The sequence below is a fragment of the Natrix helvetica genome (assembly GCF_964273705.1).
Source record: "Natrix helvetica genome assembly, chromosome: 2".
In the NCBI taxonomy this organism is placed as follows: Eukaryota; Metazoa; Chordata; class Lepidosauria; order Squamata; family Natricidae; genus Natrix; species Natrix helvetica.
In genome coordinates, this window is record NC_138552.1 from 60,113,301 (window position 1) to 60,126,994 (window position 13,694).

The window sequence follows — 13,694 nt, forward strand, 5'->3', positions numbered from 1 at the left end:
AGCTCCCATGTATCTTCTCTGACCTGTGTCACACCCCACACATATTCCCTGACCCTTGTAGTAGTTTTGCATCACTCCACATACCCTCTCTGACAGCACTACCCCACAAACACTTGCCCCACGCCAAGAGACAAGTGAGCTTCATAGTTCTTATACCATGGGAAGTTTTAGCAAGCACCAGCATATTGATTCATCCAGCTGATTTATCTCCCAAACTCAGCCTGCACCAGCAAGCAAACCAAATGCCAGCAAACATTCATTCACTCGGCTGTGTTCTCTCCCAATTCCCCACATCAACCTTTTTCACCCAGGGCTTTGCTGCCTCCTATTCAGACCTAGTTTCTCCAGCAAATGCTTCCTACACGTGCTTAAATCTGCATAGTCTTCAAACTCCTCACCCCATTTTCAAAGTGGCTAAAACTACTGTGCAGTCTTTGGAAATTTTCCAAAGACAGTGCAGCTTATGAACATTCCAGTTTGACACGGCCAAGACAGTAAAAGGTCTACATATAAATAACAACATATTTTTTATAGAACTGAAAGAGTCTATATGTCAGGTTCCTCTCCAGTCTGAGGAGGCAGTGAAACCGCCAGACGATGACTATATATATAAATGCGAAAACACTCACGCAGGAATCATGAAATCTACAGAACCGTAAAGCCTACAAACTTGAAATTTGGCACATATGTTCCTCTTGGCTTCCAGATTCTCAGTAACAAAGGATTTTTCAAAATGACCACCAGAGCATTAGTATTTCATATATTATCATTAACTCGCTCTGATGCTAAGGAGTTAGACATTTTACTCCCCCTCCCAACGTGAAAACTTGGACATGGGCATGGCCAGCGCGTGACTCATCTAGCCTGCTGGCTGGAAGTTTGGAGAGGAGCCTGAAGGAGAGAAGGTGATAAGATAGGTGGAGATTCTGTGGGGCAAACCTGAGGGAGAGAAATGGATAGGAGAGGTCGATGGTAACTACTCATTAATTTTCAAGCTGCAAGTGCAAATTTATCAAGCCCATTCACATAGTTTCGTAGCAGAGCACGGGTATTCAACTAGTTATTATATATATTTAAATTGAAACCTTGAAGCAAATTATGAATGCTTTTTGTATATGATGTTTTTATACCTATTTTTAAAGCTAACAAAACTTTTCATTATTATTAGAAGTAGGATACATTAAAATCAATTGAAGTTATATCTGAATAATACTGGGAAGATAAATTTCACATTCAGATCACATAATAGATTGAAGATCTGATGTCACTTGAAATTTAATAATAAATTGCTTAGAGGCAATGTATGTATGAAGTGTTATGTAGTCACTGCTTACTGAAATATTTGTATAAAACTCTGTTTAAATATATAATATACGTCAAGCCTTTCATGTCTCTGCATGTATGTGTGTACATATATGTGTGTATACACATGTATGTGTGCATTCTATTTAATTAATGACAATAAGAAATTACGCCAAATGTACATGGAATGTAAGGTAAGAGACTATTAGCAATCCTTTAAGGCTCTATAATTTTCCTACTATATAACTAGTAACTAAATAAAAAGCTTTCAGTAATAAAAATGAAAACTAATATACAATTGCATGCAATTACAGAAGTACAACTAACTTTACATTTAGTAAATGTTGTGCTTTTTAAAGGAATTTTATCTAGCAAACTTTTGAAAATGTAATAGCAATACTTATTCAGATTATTGATAGGAAAAAATATTTTAAGCATGCTAAAACATAACTGAAACTGTAGGCCTCCCATTTAAGAAACATGGATCATTAATGTCAAAGTCATATTTTAAACCTGGCATGTTGCCTAGGTATGGCCTATAAGACTTTTGCCCCTTTGCAATGTTTGAACTGGCTTTGTGCACGTATCAGGAAAGGAAGGGAGTAGACAGGATACTTGCCAGTGAGATCAGTTATGTTAAGGAAAAAATAAATATTCATCTATTGACTGAATAATTCTCACTCTTCTCTCACTATCTGAAAATGGGAGTTCCATTTTAAAAATGATTTTTTAACCTCAGTCTCCAATTATGTCAATGTTGTATTTTCAAATTTGTATTTTTAAGCAAATGACATTTTTGTCTTAAGAATATAATACACACTAAAAAGATTTTAAAAGTTCCTTATTGTTTTTATTTAACATTAGAAATGCCACAATTGCTATTTGGGGTCATTCCAAATGACATGAAAATTGTAGGGTTTCCATTATCTATGCTTTCAAAAGGCAATATAGGTACCAACTACTGTATATTATTTTTTTAAGTCATTTTACTTACCTTCACACTTTTGAGTTGCTTCATTCTGTTTATGGCCAGCAGGGCATTTGCATTCATAGGATCCGACTGTATTGATGCAAGTTCCCCCCTGACAGATTCCAGGGATAGCCTGACATTCATCTATATCTGTAAATTAAGTAAGATAAACTCTGAAAATTTATCTTCCATTGTTCTTCAAAATAAGTTTTATTTGACTGCAAGACATTCTAGATAGAGGATTTTTCTACTGGTAACAACTAGAATACAGAACTCGTACAGAATTTTCTTCAAAGGTCAATGGAAGATTTCTCCCTTTTTATGATCCTGTAATCTCAGTCCGGGCAACTGGATGGAGCTAAACAGTTACAGGCCAGATGCCTTTCCTGACATCATGCAGTTTGCAGCAGATATGTTTTCTTTGTGCCCTAAAAGAGAAATACCTGCTGCTACCTAGGATTGAACTCTCAATCTTCCAAGTAGAAGGCGAGTATCTTCACCATTAGGCCAGGTTCTAAGAGCTGGGGTGGTGCAGTGGTTAGAAAGCAGTACTGCAGGCTACTTGTGCTGATCACCGGCTGCCAACAGTTTGGCAGTTCAGGTCTCACCGGCTCAAGGTTGACTCAGCCTTCCAACCTTCCAAGGTTTGTAAATGAGAACCCAGATTGTTGGGGGTAATATGTTGACTCTGTAAAACCGCTTAGAGAGGGCTGTGAAGCACTGTGAAGCAATATATAAGTCTAATTGCTATTGCTATTACTATAAATTTTAGAAAAAATTACCCTTGCAAGCTTTTTTATTTAGTTTTAGAAAATGCTATTTATTTTAAATTTCTGTGCACATATATCCTGAAATGTACATTTGGATGGATCCAATTCATTTTCCTTCATTTACTACACTTTAATATTAAAGTAAACAAACTTATGTAAAATAACAATATAGAAATATTTTCAAAGATCCAACAGTCTGAAAGAATGTACCCTGTGGGGGGGAAAGGGCTTGGAACATGTAGCATAGCAATGAATATTAAAGCTTTAGTTTTTAGTATAATTGCAGGAAGTGTTTATGTTTTACTGAATTTACTTAAAACACTTTAGTTTTCATAATGTATCATTTAGTTTAAACTGAGACAAAGCCATGTTCATATCCTGTTTTCTTAAGGCTTACCATTTTAATACATTTCCATTTTAGTGCATAGTCTAGGCTGTTTAATACGCTTTACAGTAGATTAATAAAATTAATATACTTTCTAAGAAGAGAATTTTACACATAGAAATGGTGTACAACGGAATTATCTGAAAAAGCTCAATAGCTCTTCAATTAGTGAGTTAGTAGTTGCAACAGTAACTACTGATAAACATTATCTTTACCATAAAATATGTGGAAATATTGCTACCAAGGTCTTCAGAAATGTGAACAATATTGGTAATTTAATAATTAACAATCATTGAGCATCTATGAACAGCGCCATTTTATTCTATTGTGTCTGAAAAATGAGTGCAGTTGCATATATTGTGCATCTTGTCAAAGTTGATATAATAGTGCAGTGTGCTAGTATCATTTGGACCATTATTTTCTTGGATTGCTTTCAGTTGTTCTATGTATCAACAAACTGGAAACAAGATAAAATCATGAGCAAATTTCTATCATTCCAAACATGCATACTTGTTTATCACTTGTCAACTGTACATACTTAATTTTATTGTATCTGATATATTTTGTATGAACTGTACACCGCCCCGAGTCCCTTTCGGGAGAGGGGGCGGTCTAGAAGCATTAAATTAAATTAAATTAAATTCAAAAACTAGCAATTTACATATATCAATAAACACCAAACAGTAAATGCACAAACAGAATTTTCCTGTCACCTTCAAACTGAATGTTTTAATTGGATGGAAAATCATTGAAATGCATTCATTCTATTTCAGGTGAAGCAATCATTGGTGAAACAGAATTAAACAACAAAATGGTAACAGGTGATGTTTGTGCATTTAAAATACTATAAAATACAATCCAGCCCAACTTGATACTAACTGAAGCATAGTATTTGTAACCATTTCAATATTCCCAATAACATTTTCATTTCTTAAATTATGTTCTGCTTTGGACTGATGCTTCAATGGGCACTTAATACATTTAGTTACTGAGTATAAGTACATTCTTTATCTGCCACTGTTATTGTTCAATGTAGCCAAGGCAGTCAGGAAAGCACTAGCTAGTACTAACAATTTACAGATGTTTTTAAGCAGCAAAGTAATGTGCAAACAGAAATATATGAATTATCTAGTGACAATTACTTTACAAAGAAGTCTCTGTCTGACTCCCTCACAAGAAGCTGTTTCACAGTTGAAAGAAATGAAGTAATTAACTAATTAAAAAGAATTCTTGTATTTATGGTCTTGAAGCAGAGATGAGCACCGCCCCCTATAGTCGGCAATGATTAGCAGAGTAAAATATGCAAGGACCCCTTGTACTCACAGGAAACAAAAATATGCTAAGTTTCCCTTTCTCCTTAAAAATATTTTTGCATTGAAGAAATGTTGTCAACCTATTACCAAATTATTTTAAAAAAAAATTTTTCTAAATGAGGAAAGACAAGTGACTTGCATTATGTTAAGACTGATCTACTGAAAAGAGATCAAGAATTTTTTAAAAAACAGTTTTCCTATATTATGACCTGAAGTTAGAAAATATCTTACTAGACAAGGAAATAATCTAGGGCTGAAGCATATCTGCAGATATATCAGATAGACTTACACAATTATATATTCACAATAGCTGTGACAGATAATCATTACCAGAAAATATAAATGAAAAATCACATTTCCCTTTGTATAGTTATCTCTTTCTATAGTTCCTTTTACTAAATCTATTCTGATTTTTTTTCCACTAGCTGAACTCCTTGGCAACACCACTGTAACAACTTTTATTTAATGTAAGACAGATATCTGTGTGCTCCAGCAGCCTGCCCATAACCATAGAAAACACTCCTAGAGCGGCCACTGCTGGAAGAATCGGAAGCTGAGTTCCAGAGTTTGGAAGCCGGAGAAGAAATTTTGCTGGGAGCTCGGTGGCAGCTGCAAGGACAGTTGGCCCAAGGCATGGTGAGGCTGGGAAGCATGCGAGCTGGGGGCAGAACAGGCATTTGCGCAACCCCCCCTCCAGCCGGGCAGAGCTCCATGCACTGACCTAGGAGTATCCCAAATGTGCCAAGCCACAGCAGCTGGGGGGGGGGCGGGCAGAGCACCACATGGCTTGGCGCCCTAGGGATACTCCCTAGGTCAGTGAATGGTGCTCTGCCTAGCTGGAGAGGGGGTTTGCTGGGTGGCTGCTCGTGAGCGTGGTCACCTCATGGCTGCTTCACCCCTGAGGCTGTGCCCGGCTCTTCGGGAGCCCACTCACAAGGGAGCAGCCGCCCGGCAACTCATCCCTCCAGCCAGGCAGAACGCCATTCCCCAACCTAGCGGTATCCTGAAGATGCTAAGCAGGTGCTAAGCAACGTGAGTGCCTTGCTTCTGTCCCCCTGGCTCCCGCAGCTTGGTGCCTTCAGGATACCGCTAGGTCGGTGAGTGGTGCTCTGCCTGGCTGGAGGGGGGTTTGTCCAGGGGGCTTATTTTCAGGGAGGGGTTATATTTTTGCCCACCCATAAAATGTGGCAAGGCTTTAGTTTCAGGACATGTTGTATTTTCGGGGAAACACGGTATCAATGATGCACTTAGCAGGTAGCATCCTACTATAATTTGTCTTTTTCTTGAAATGACAACATTCTTCATTGCTGGTAAGCATTTGTTAACTTTATAAATAAGCAGCCATGTGCTACCCTGTATTTGCTGTTATGTTTAGAATAAAATATAGCAAAAAATATTCCTCAAAGGGATATCTCGCAATATCTTCTACTCTTTAGCCCTGTTAATGCATATAAAAATAATAATTAGGGAGTTGTTAGATGCGGTGTGGAGGGGGTGGCCCAAGGGTCCTGTTGGGGCTGATTTTAAAAAGAATTTTACTAAATGCAATGAGTTATTGGTTGTAAATGGCTGCTCACTGTGGGGGGACCGGGTTGTTGTTCCACCCAAACTGCGCATTGCAGTATTAGAGGCTTTACATGTAGGGCATCCCGGAATTGTCAGGATGAAGTCTTTGGCTAGGAGTTATGTGTGGTGGCCTAGCATAGACAGGGAGATTGAAGAATGGGTGGCTACCTGCACACCGTGCCAGGAGTCCAGATCAGCTCCCCCAGAGGCGCCAGCTAAGGAGTGGAAGCAACCTCAAGCACCATGATCTAGGGTGCACATTGCCCAGTTCACGGCCAGACATTCTTAGTAGTTGTGGATGCTTACTCGAAGTGGTTAGAGGTAGTCCTGATGACCTCCACAACGGCAGAAGCGGTCCTCAAGATGCTACAGGGACTTTTCTCCATGCACGGCCTGCCCAATGTCTTGGTCTCTGACAACGGGTCCAAATTCATGGCCATGCAATTTGAGACCTTCTTAGCAGCTCAGGGAATCAGGCATGCCCTGATCGTGCTATTCCATCCGGCCTCCAATGGTCAGGTGGAGAGAATGGTGAGATCTGCAAAAGAGGCCCTCTCTAGGATGGGCCCGGGTGATTGGCAAACACGGGTTGACCATTACTTGCTAATTCAACACATCACACCCAGTGCCACTACTGGGAGAAGCCCCTCCAAGCTTGTCATGGGTCGCCAGCTAAGGTCCCACTTAGACCAGCTACACCCCAATCTGCTTCATCACCCCCAGACTCCACAAGCAAGGTTCGGACTTTTAGTGTAGGGGATTTGGTATATGCCCACAACTACACCTGGGGAACTCTGTGGATTCCTGCCACAGTGATAGGCATCACCGGCCCTCGCTCTTACCTCCTAGGGCTCAAGGAAGGTAGGAATTGGAGAAGGCATATTGACCAACTCCGTGGCCGCCTCTCCAACTCCACTCTTAGACAACCAGAGGTAACTCCTGCATGAGTTAGCCAAAGCCCTACCCAAAAGGAGCAAACGCTCACTCCTTCCACAGTCAGCTCAAGCCTGAGGGTACCAGGAAACTTATCTGGTGTTGTTGCATGCCTGCAGTGAGCTCCAAGCGAACCGGCTCCAGAAGCTCCAGCCATGGCCTGTGAAAGGTTCCAGGAGCATCTACCAAGCAGAGCTGCGGAGCAAACAGGTCTGTCCAAGGAAACCCCTCCTACTGAACTGCGGTCAGGCAGAGCTACCCAAAAGTCCACCTACCTGCGTGACTATGTTACCAGTAGGATTGTTCCATCTAAGGGGGGAGGGGTGTTAGATACTCATACCAACTACAGTGGTTTCCACCAAGGTCCTCTGTTCCGGCAGGAACAGAGGTTTGTTCCTATTGGTCGAAGGATCTGACAGCTCCCTATAAAAGGGCTGCTGTCAGACTCAACCTTCGCTGGATTGTTCTTACTTGTTGTATTATAATAAAGAGCTGTTGTACCGTTAAGCCTGTGTGTGCCTATCCATTACCCAATCTAACAGGAGTTATGATTGCATAGTAAATGTTCACTATGGAACCATCTTTTAGTTTAGCATCATTTGCGTCTCTATCTTACTTCTTAAGGAAACATGAATTATTTAATACATGGAAATCTGATAATGTGTAGTAATGTTCTGTTTCAAACTTCTTAAACAATTTTAAAAAATATTTTAAGTTCAAAATAGTTGCTCCAGTTTCCAAATTTTAGGAATTCAAAATAGTTTAAGCATATCCAAAATGATTGAGATAATTTCAAATGCAAAAAGTTGTTTCAAACTCAAAAACATAGGTAAAACCTGAAATCGATCATTTGCATTTGAAACCTTTTGAACCTCCCTAATAATTAATATCCAAGAAAATTATACATTTTAATGTAGAAATTAAACTCATGTCTTAATTAACAAATGCACAATACAGTTCTTTTCGCTTCTTGTTTTCTTTGTAGTATGTCATTCTTTCCCAAAGACATTAATTTCATTGTAACATAATGCAATCTAGTAAGTACTTGATACTTGCACAACCAGCATACATAAAGGAATAAGTATCATCTGGCTGGAATAATTTATTCTAAGATATTTCACAGCAGAAAAACATTTAACATTATTAAAGTACTTTGCTCACCTTGACATGCTCCAGTGCGGATGTTTGGAATGAAACCACGACGACATGGTTGAGGTTGAGCAGGGCACATTTCACAAGGATGGCCCCATGCACGTCCAATAGTTGCACAACAAAGTGTCTTCGTGCAAACAATACCAGCTAGCTGACCTTGACACACCTGATTGTTGACTTGAATGAAACAAGGCCCTGTTCTATAATCTGGAAATTAAAAGGAAACAGTTTAATACACAGGCAGTGTTCCTCCATCCCATCTGTTTAAACACACAGGAATTTTTCAATCTAGTTCTGTTATCCAATGCAATAATCTGTTCCCCATTAATGCTCTTGTCTCAATAAACCACTGATCTCTAAGGTCCAAGGGCATGATTTTTAAAATATTTTTTATAACCACCAAAAATATTAAAAGTGAAACTCTAGTCTTAGAGCACCTTGTCTATCTTTTAAAATAATAGAAGGGTTTAATAAAAATCTCTACCATACGATATCCTATTATGAGAGACATTATACAACTGACAGAATGCCAAATTTCAAAATGTTGCTTTTTTATTATTTCAATTTACAGAAAACACACACAAATGTAAACAGATTAAAGATAATTCAGGTAAATAAGGTATTTAAGAAAATGATCATATTCAAAAAGTTATAACCTGAGGGGGGGAAAACACAGTATAGCAATATTATTATTCAAATATTTGCAAGACCAGAAATTTAACAAATAAAAGATTATATCTTTACTTCTGTAATTATAGAACATTTGTTTTACAATTGTAATCAGATTGTTTTAACCTTCTATCTCGTTCCTGATTTTAAAAAAGAGTTAAATTCAATAATAACTTAACTGAAATACATTCTCCATCATTATTTAGATGATGTCTATATATATATATTCAAACCAACATGGATATATTTCCCAAGATGATATCTCCTATGATTATTAGTCTTATAATAAATTGAAGGTCACATTATCAGATTGGGTTATTCAGTCTCAATTTCCCTTTTGTGCGGTTATTCATTTTACAGAATTATACCATTTGAATAATCTTCATTTATTTTTGTGACTAGCTAAGCTTCCAGACTTGTAAAGTTCCATAGAGTGTCCTGGTAAACTGAGGATGTGGAGATGATTTCCTAACGTTATTCTCTTTAGCTTTTCATTTGAAAAACACTTTTAATATTATATTGAAATATACATCTTAAAAAAACTAATGGATATTAAAGTTTGTAAACTTTAAAATTATGTAAAATTATGGGAAAAATCATATTTTTACTAATGGCCAGTCTTGAATGCACCATAAAATTATAACAAGGTTGCACACGTAGCTTAAAGCCTTCTCCAAGCAATATGGATGGACCAATTAAAACTTTATGGACTGAATGAGGATTGCTAATAACATGAAACACCTATAGGCTTTCTTTCCTTCTTCAGCTATTCAGTCCTCTAATACAGTGTTTCCCAACCTTGGCGACTTTAAGTCCTGTGGACTTCAACTTCCAGAATTCCCCAGCCAGCATAGCTGGCTGGGGAATTCTGGGAGTTGAAGTCCACAGGACTTAAAGTCGCCAAGGTTGGGAAACACTGCTCTAATACATGAGTAAGGTCAGCAATGCAAATTATACTGGGAACTAGTTACTCAATTCCAGGTATACTAAGAATTATTGACTTTTTAACTAGGTAGTGCTTAATTTAATGCAGCAGCTCCTTGTAGCACTTTTCTGATTGTCACAAAACTTACTCTGCTGGTTATCCCTGGAATCTTTGAATTTAAGGAATATATATATTTTGTCCATATGTAAAATTGATTAAGGGAAAGGATAGGTTCTGACTGGAATTGTTTATGTCCATCTGTCAAAATAAACAACTACAAAGGACAAAAAGCCAGAAGATCTGAAAAAATGATCCTCACCATACTGATAAATTCCAAGAGTCAATATATGCTAAATAAATAAAATAAAATAAATAAAATCACCTACAAATATATTATGAATCAGCAACACACACACACACACACACACACACACATCAAAATAATAGGTCATTTCACTCTATTTAACTTGTGCAGATCCCACAAGCATGTCTTCAGCTTTATCATAAAGAGTTAGATGGCTTTACAGAAGATAAATAAGGATGATTAGAGGATTATAAATAATAATTATGAATATATACAACTTGAGGAACAAAAAATGTTTCCGGTTGTAAGCATTAGTATCATTGTCACATAAGGATAATTATTTTACTCATTAAACTATGTTCATATACAATTCTTAAATATTTATTATGAAATAGTTTCCTTAATTTTGTTAAAATATATCTTATTTTGGTAAAATATATGTTATGAACAGAAAAGTCAGTAAAGGGTACTGAATATCTTAGTATTTTAAATTGAGAAATTCCAATTATTTACTTTAAAATGATACATAGAAACAAACATATAGAATATATATGCTCACATGCATTGCAATCTGAAACATTGGAAAAACCAAACGATAAAGAAATATTTCACAATCTTTAATGATTGCTATTGGTGTGTATATGGTGGCTTCTTTATAGTAAGATACATAACTGGGCTAAATTATATTGAGTCACAAGCAGCCAATATAAGTGAATGCAAGAAAAGGCTTACTGAAAACAAGCCAAGAAACAACTAAAGAAAAAGCTTTTGAGGGTGATATCCCATTTGTGGAATGTCTTCCCTAAAGAAATGTATCTGGCATCTCTATTACAATCTTTCTGGCACCTATTTAAAACCTTCACTTTCCCCAAGCAAATTAAAATGAAAAAAAAATGCCATTACCTTTTGTATTTTGTCATGATTTAAACGAAATTTATAACTTACAAATTTATATTTATAAGATACATTTTGTTTTAAAAGAATGTTTCCATTTTGCTCTAGGTTTTATTCTAAAAAACTCCCAGAATATATGTCTTTTACACCAGGAATAGAGCTAACCACAGCCAACAGTTCAATAATGAATATAAATATTTATATAGAAAAATGTACTCAGGAAAGCCCCCCAAAACTACTTTCTTGTAACATAACAATTAAATATAGTAATAATTTCAATTATTAGTTACTTTTCACCCTTCTACCTTCAGCTGGCTTCTGCCTTCAGCTGGAAACCAAGATAGCTGAATAAGCAGTCATGCTTTATCATTCTAAATGCTATTATGAAGGAAAACTACATATATTATGTATTAAGTAAAATATTTACATATAACATATACATGTTTGTATGCAAAAATTACTTAAATTTACAATTCTGGATACAGATATTAATAAGTAAGCAGAGCATCTTATAAAATATGCAAAATTATACAATACAATAGTAGAGTTGGAAGGGACCTTGGAGGTCTTCAAGTCCAACCCCCTGCCTAGGCAGGAAACCCTATACCGTTTCAGACAAATAAGATATCCAACATCTTCTTAAAGACTTCCAGTGTTGGGGCATTCACAACTTCTGGAGGCAAGCTGTTCCACTGATTAATTGTTCTAACTGTCAGGAAATTTCTTCTCAGTTCTAAGTTGCTTCTCTCCTTGATTAGTTTCCATCCATTGCTTCTTGTTCTACCCTCAGGTGCCTTGGAGAATAGTTTGACTCCCTCTTCTTTGTGGCAACCCCTGAGATATTGGAACAATGCTATCATGTCTCCCCTAGTCCTTCTTTCTATTAAACTAGATATACCCAGTTCCTGCAACCGTTCTTCATATGTTTTAGTCTCCAGTCCCCTAATCATCTTTGTTGCTTTTCTCTGCACTCTTTCTAGAGTCTCCACATCTTTTTTACATCGTAGCGACCAGAACTGAATGCAGTATTCCAAGTGTGGCCTTACCAAGGCATTATAAAGTGGTATTAACACTTCACGTGATCTTGATTCTATCCCTCTGTTGATGCAGCCTAGAACTGTGTTGGCTTTTTTGGCAGCTGCTGCACACTGCTGGCTCATATTTAAATGGTTGTCCACTAGGACTCCAAGATCCCTTTCACAGTTGCTACTACTGAGCAGGATATCATCTATACTGTACCTGTGCATTCCGTTTTTGTTGCCTAAATGTAGAACCTTACTCTTTTCACCATTGAATTTCATTTTATTAGATAGTGCCCAATGTTCAAGTTTGTCAAGATCCTTCTGTATCTTAAGCCTATCTTCTGGAGTGTTGGCTATTCCTGCCAGCTTGGTGTCATCTGCAAATTTGATGAGTTCCCCATTTATTCCCTCATCCAAATCATTGATGAAGATGTTGAAGAGTACTGGGCCTAAAACAGAGCCTTGGGGTATTCCACTGCATACCTCCCTCCATGTAGATGCAGTTCCATTGAGGACTACACGTTGAGTGCGGTTGGTCAGCCAGTTACAAATCCATCTGGTGGTGATGCTGTCTAACCCACATTTTTCTACTTTATCTAGTAGTATACTTGTACACATTGTAATGTACATTACTGAATAATAATATAGTTAAGTTACCAGAATAGATTTACTGTCTGTTTAGCACTTAGTTTCACTGCTTTGTGTAATCTAACACAATGGCGTCCAACCTTTTGGGTACCAGGGACCAGTTCAGTGGAGGGTGTTTTTTTCCATAGACCAGGGTGTGTGGTTTCGTGAAGTGCCTGGACCCTGCACATGTGTGAATGGGGCTTCACTTGCTTGTGCAGCCTGGTTCTGGGGCAGAGCAGACTGGTGCTGGTCCATGGCCCAGGGGTAGGGGACCCTTGATTTAAAACATCTTTCTTTAGGAAAATGCACAAAATATTGTTGAACTTTATTACCAGACATACCATTCTTCTTTGCAACTTAGTAAGACTGCAAGCCTAAAGCAAAGGTATGCTGGTTGTAAGGAATTAAGGCGAGGACAAAATCCCCTTCTGCCATCATGTAAAACAATTTCCCTTTGTTTAACCCCAGAAATATATCAATGAAGGGTTCTGCTAGCATAGATATGAGCCTCCCAATCTTCTGTTGATTCTACAGAAACATGATTGGAAGGAATGTATGGGACGAGGACCAACTGTAAGGGAAACCATTGCCATGATTGACTTTAAGAAAACTCTCAACCCTCTAGAATACCATGCAGCCTCCATTTTTTTCTACCTGGACTATGCCGCCCTCCACTAAAATACCTTTTCTTAAGAGTACAATAAAGCTTCATTTATTATTTATTTTTATTTTTATTTATTAGATTTAGCCTCCTGTTGGCTTAACCAGCCCCAGGGCAGGGTAAAACAAGGCAATGAAGGGAAGGAAAAGCTTATTAAGTACAACAAAAAAGTGACTACCATATTTTTCGGAGTATAAG

At 37.5% G+C, this 13,694-nt stretch overlaps 1 protein-coding gene across 1 annotated transcript in view; it reads right to left on the reverse strand.

Annotated features, from left to right (window-relative positions):
- Window positions 1-13,694, reverse strand: part of FBN2 (fibrillin 2) — a 148,443-nt gene that overhangs the window by 121,044 nt on the left and 13,705 nt on the right. The window contains exons 6-7 of the mRNA XM_081940241.1: window positions 8,401-8,598; window positions 2,297-2,422 (exon numbers count right to left, since the gene is read on the reverse strand). Of these exons, the coding sequence (XP_081796367.1) occupies window positions 2,297-2,422; window positions 8,401-8,598 (324 nt within the window). The remainder of the gene's footprint in view (window positions 1-2,296; window positions 2,423-8,400; window positions 8,599-13,694) is intronic.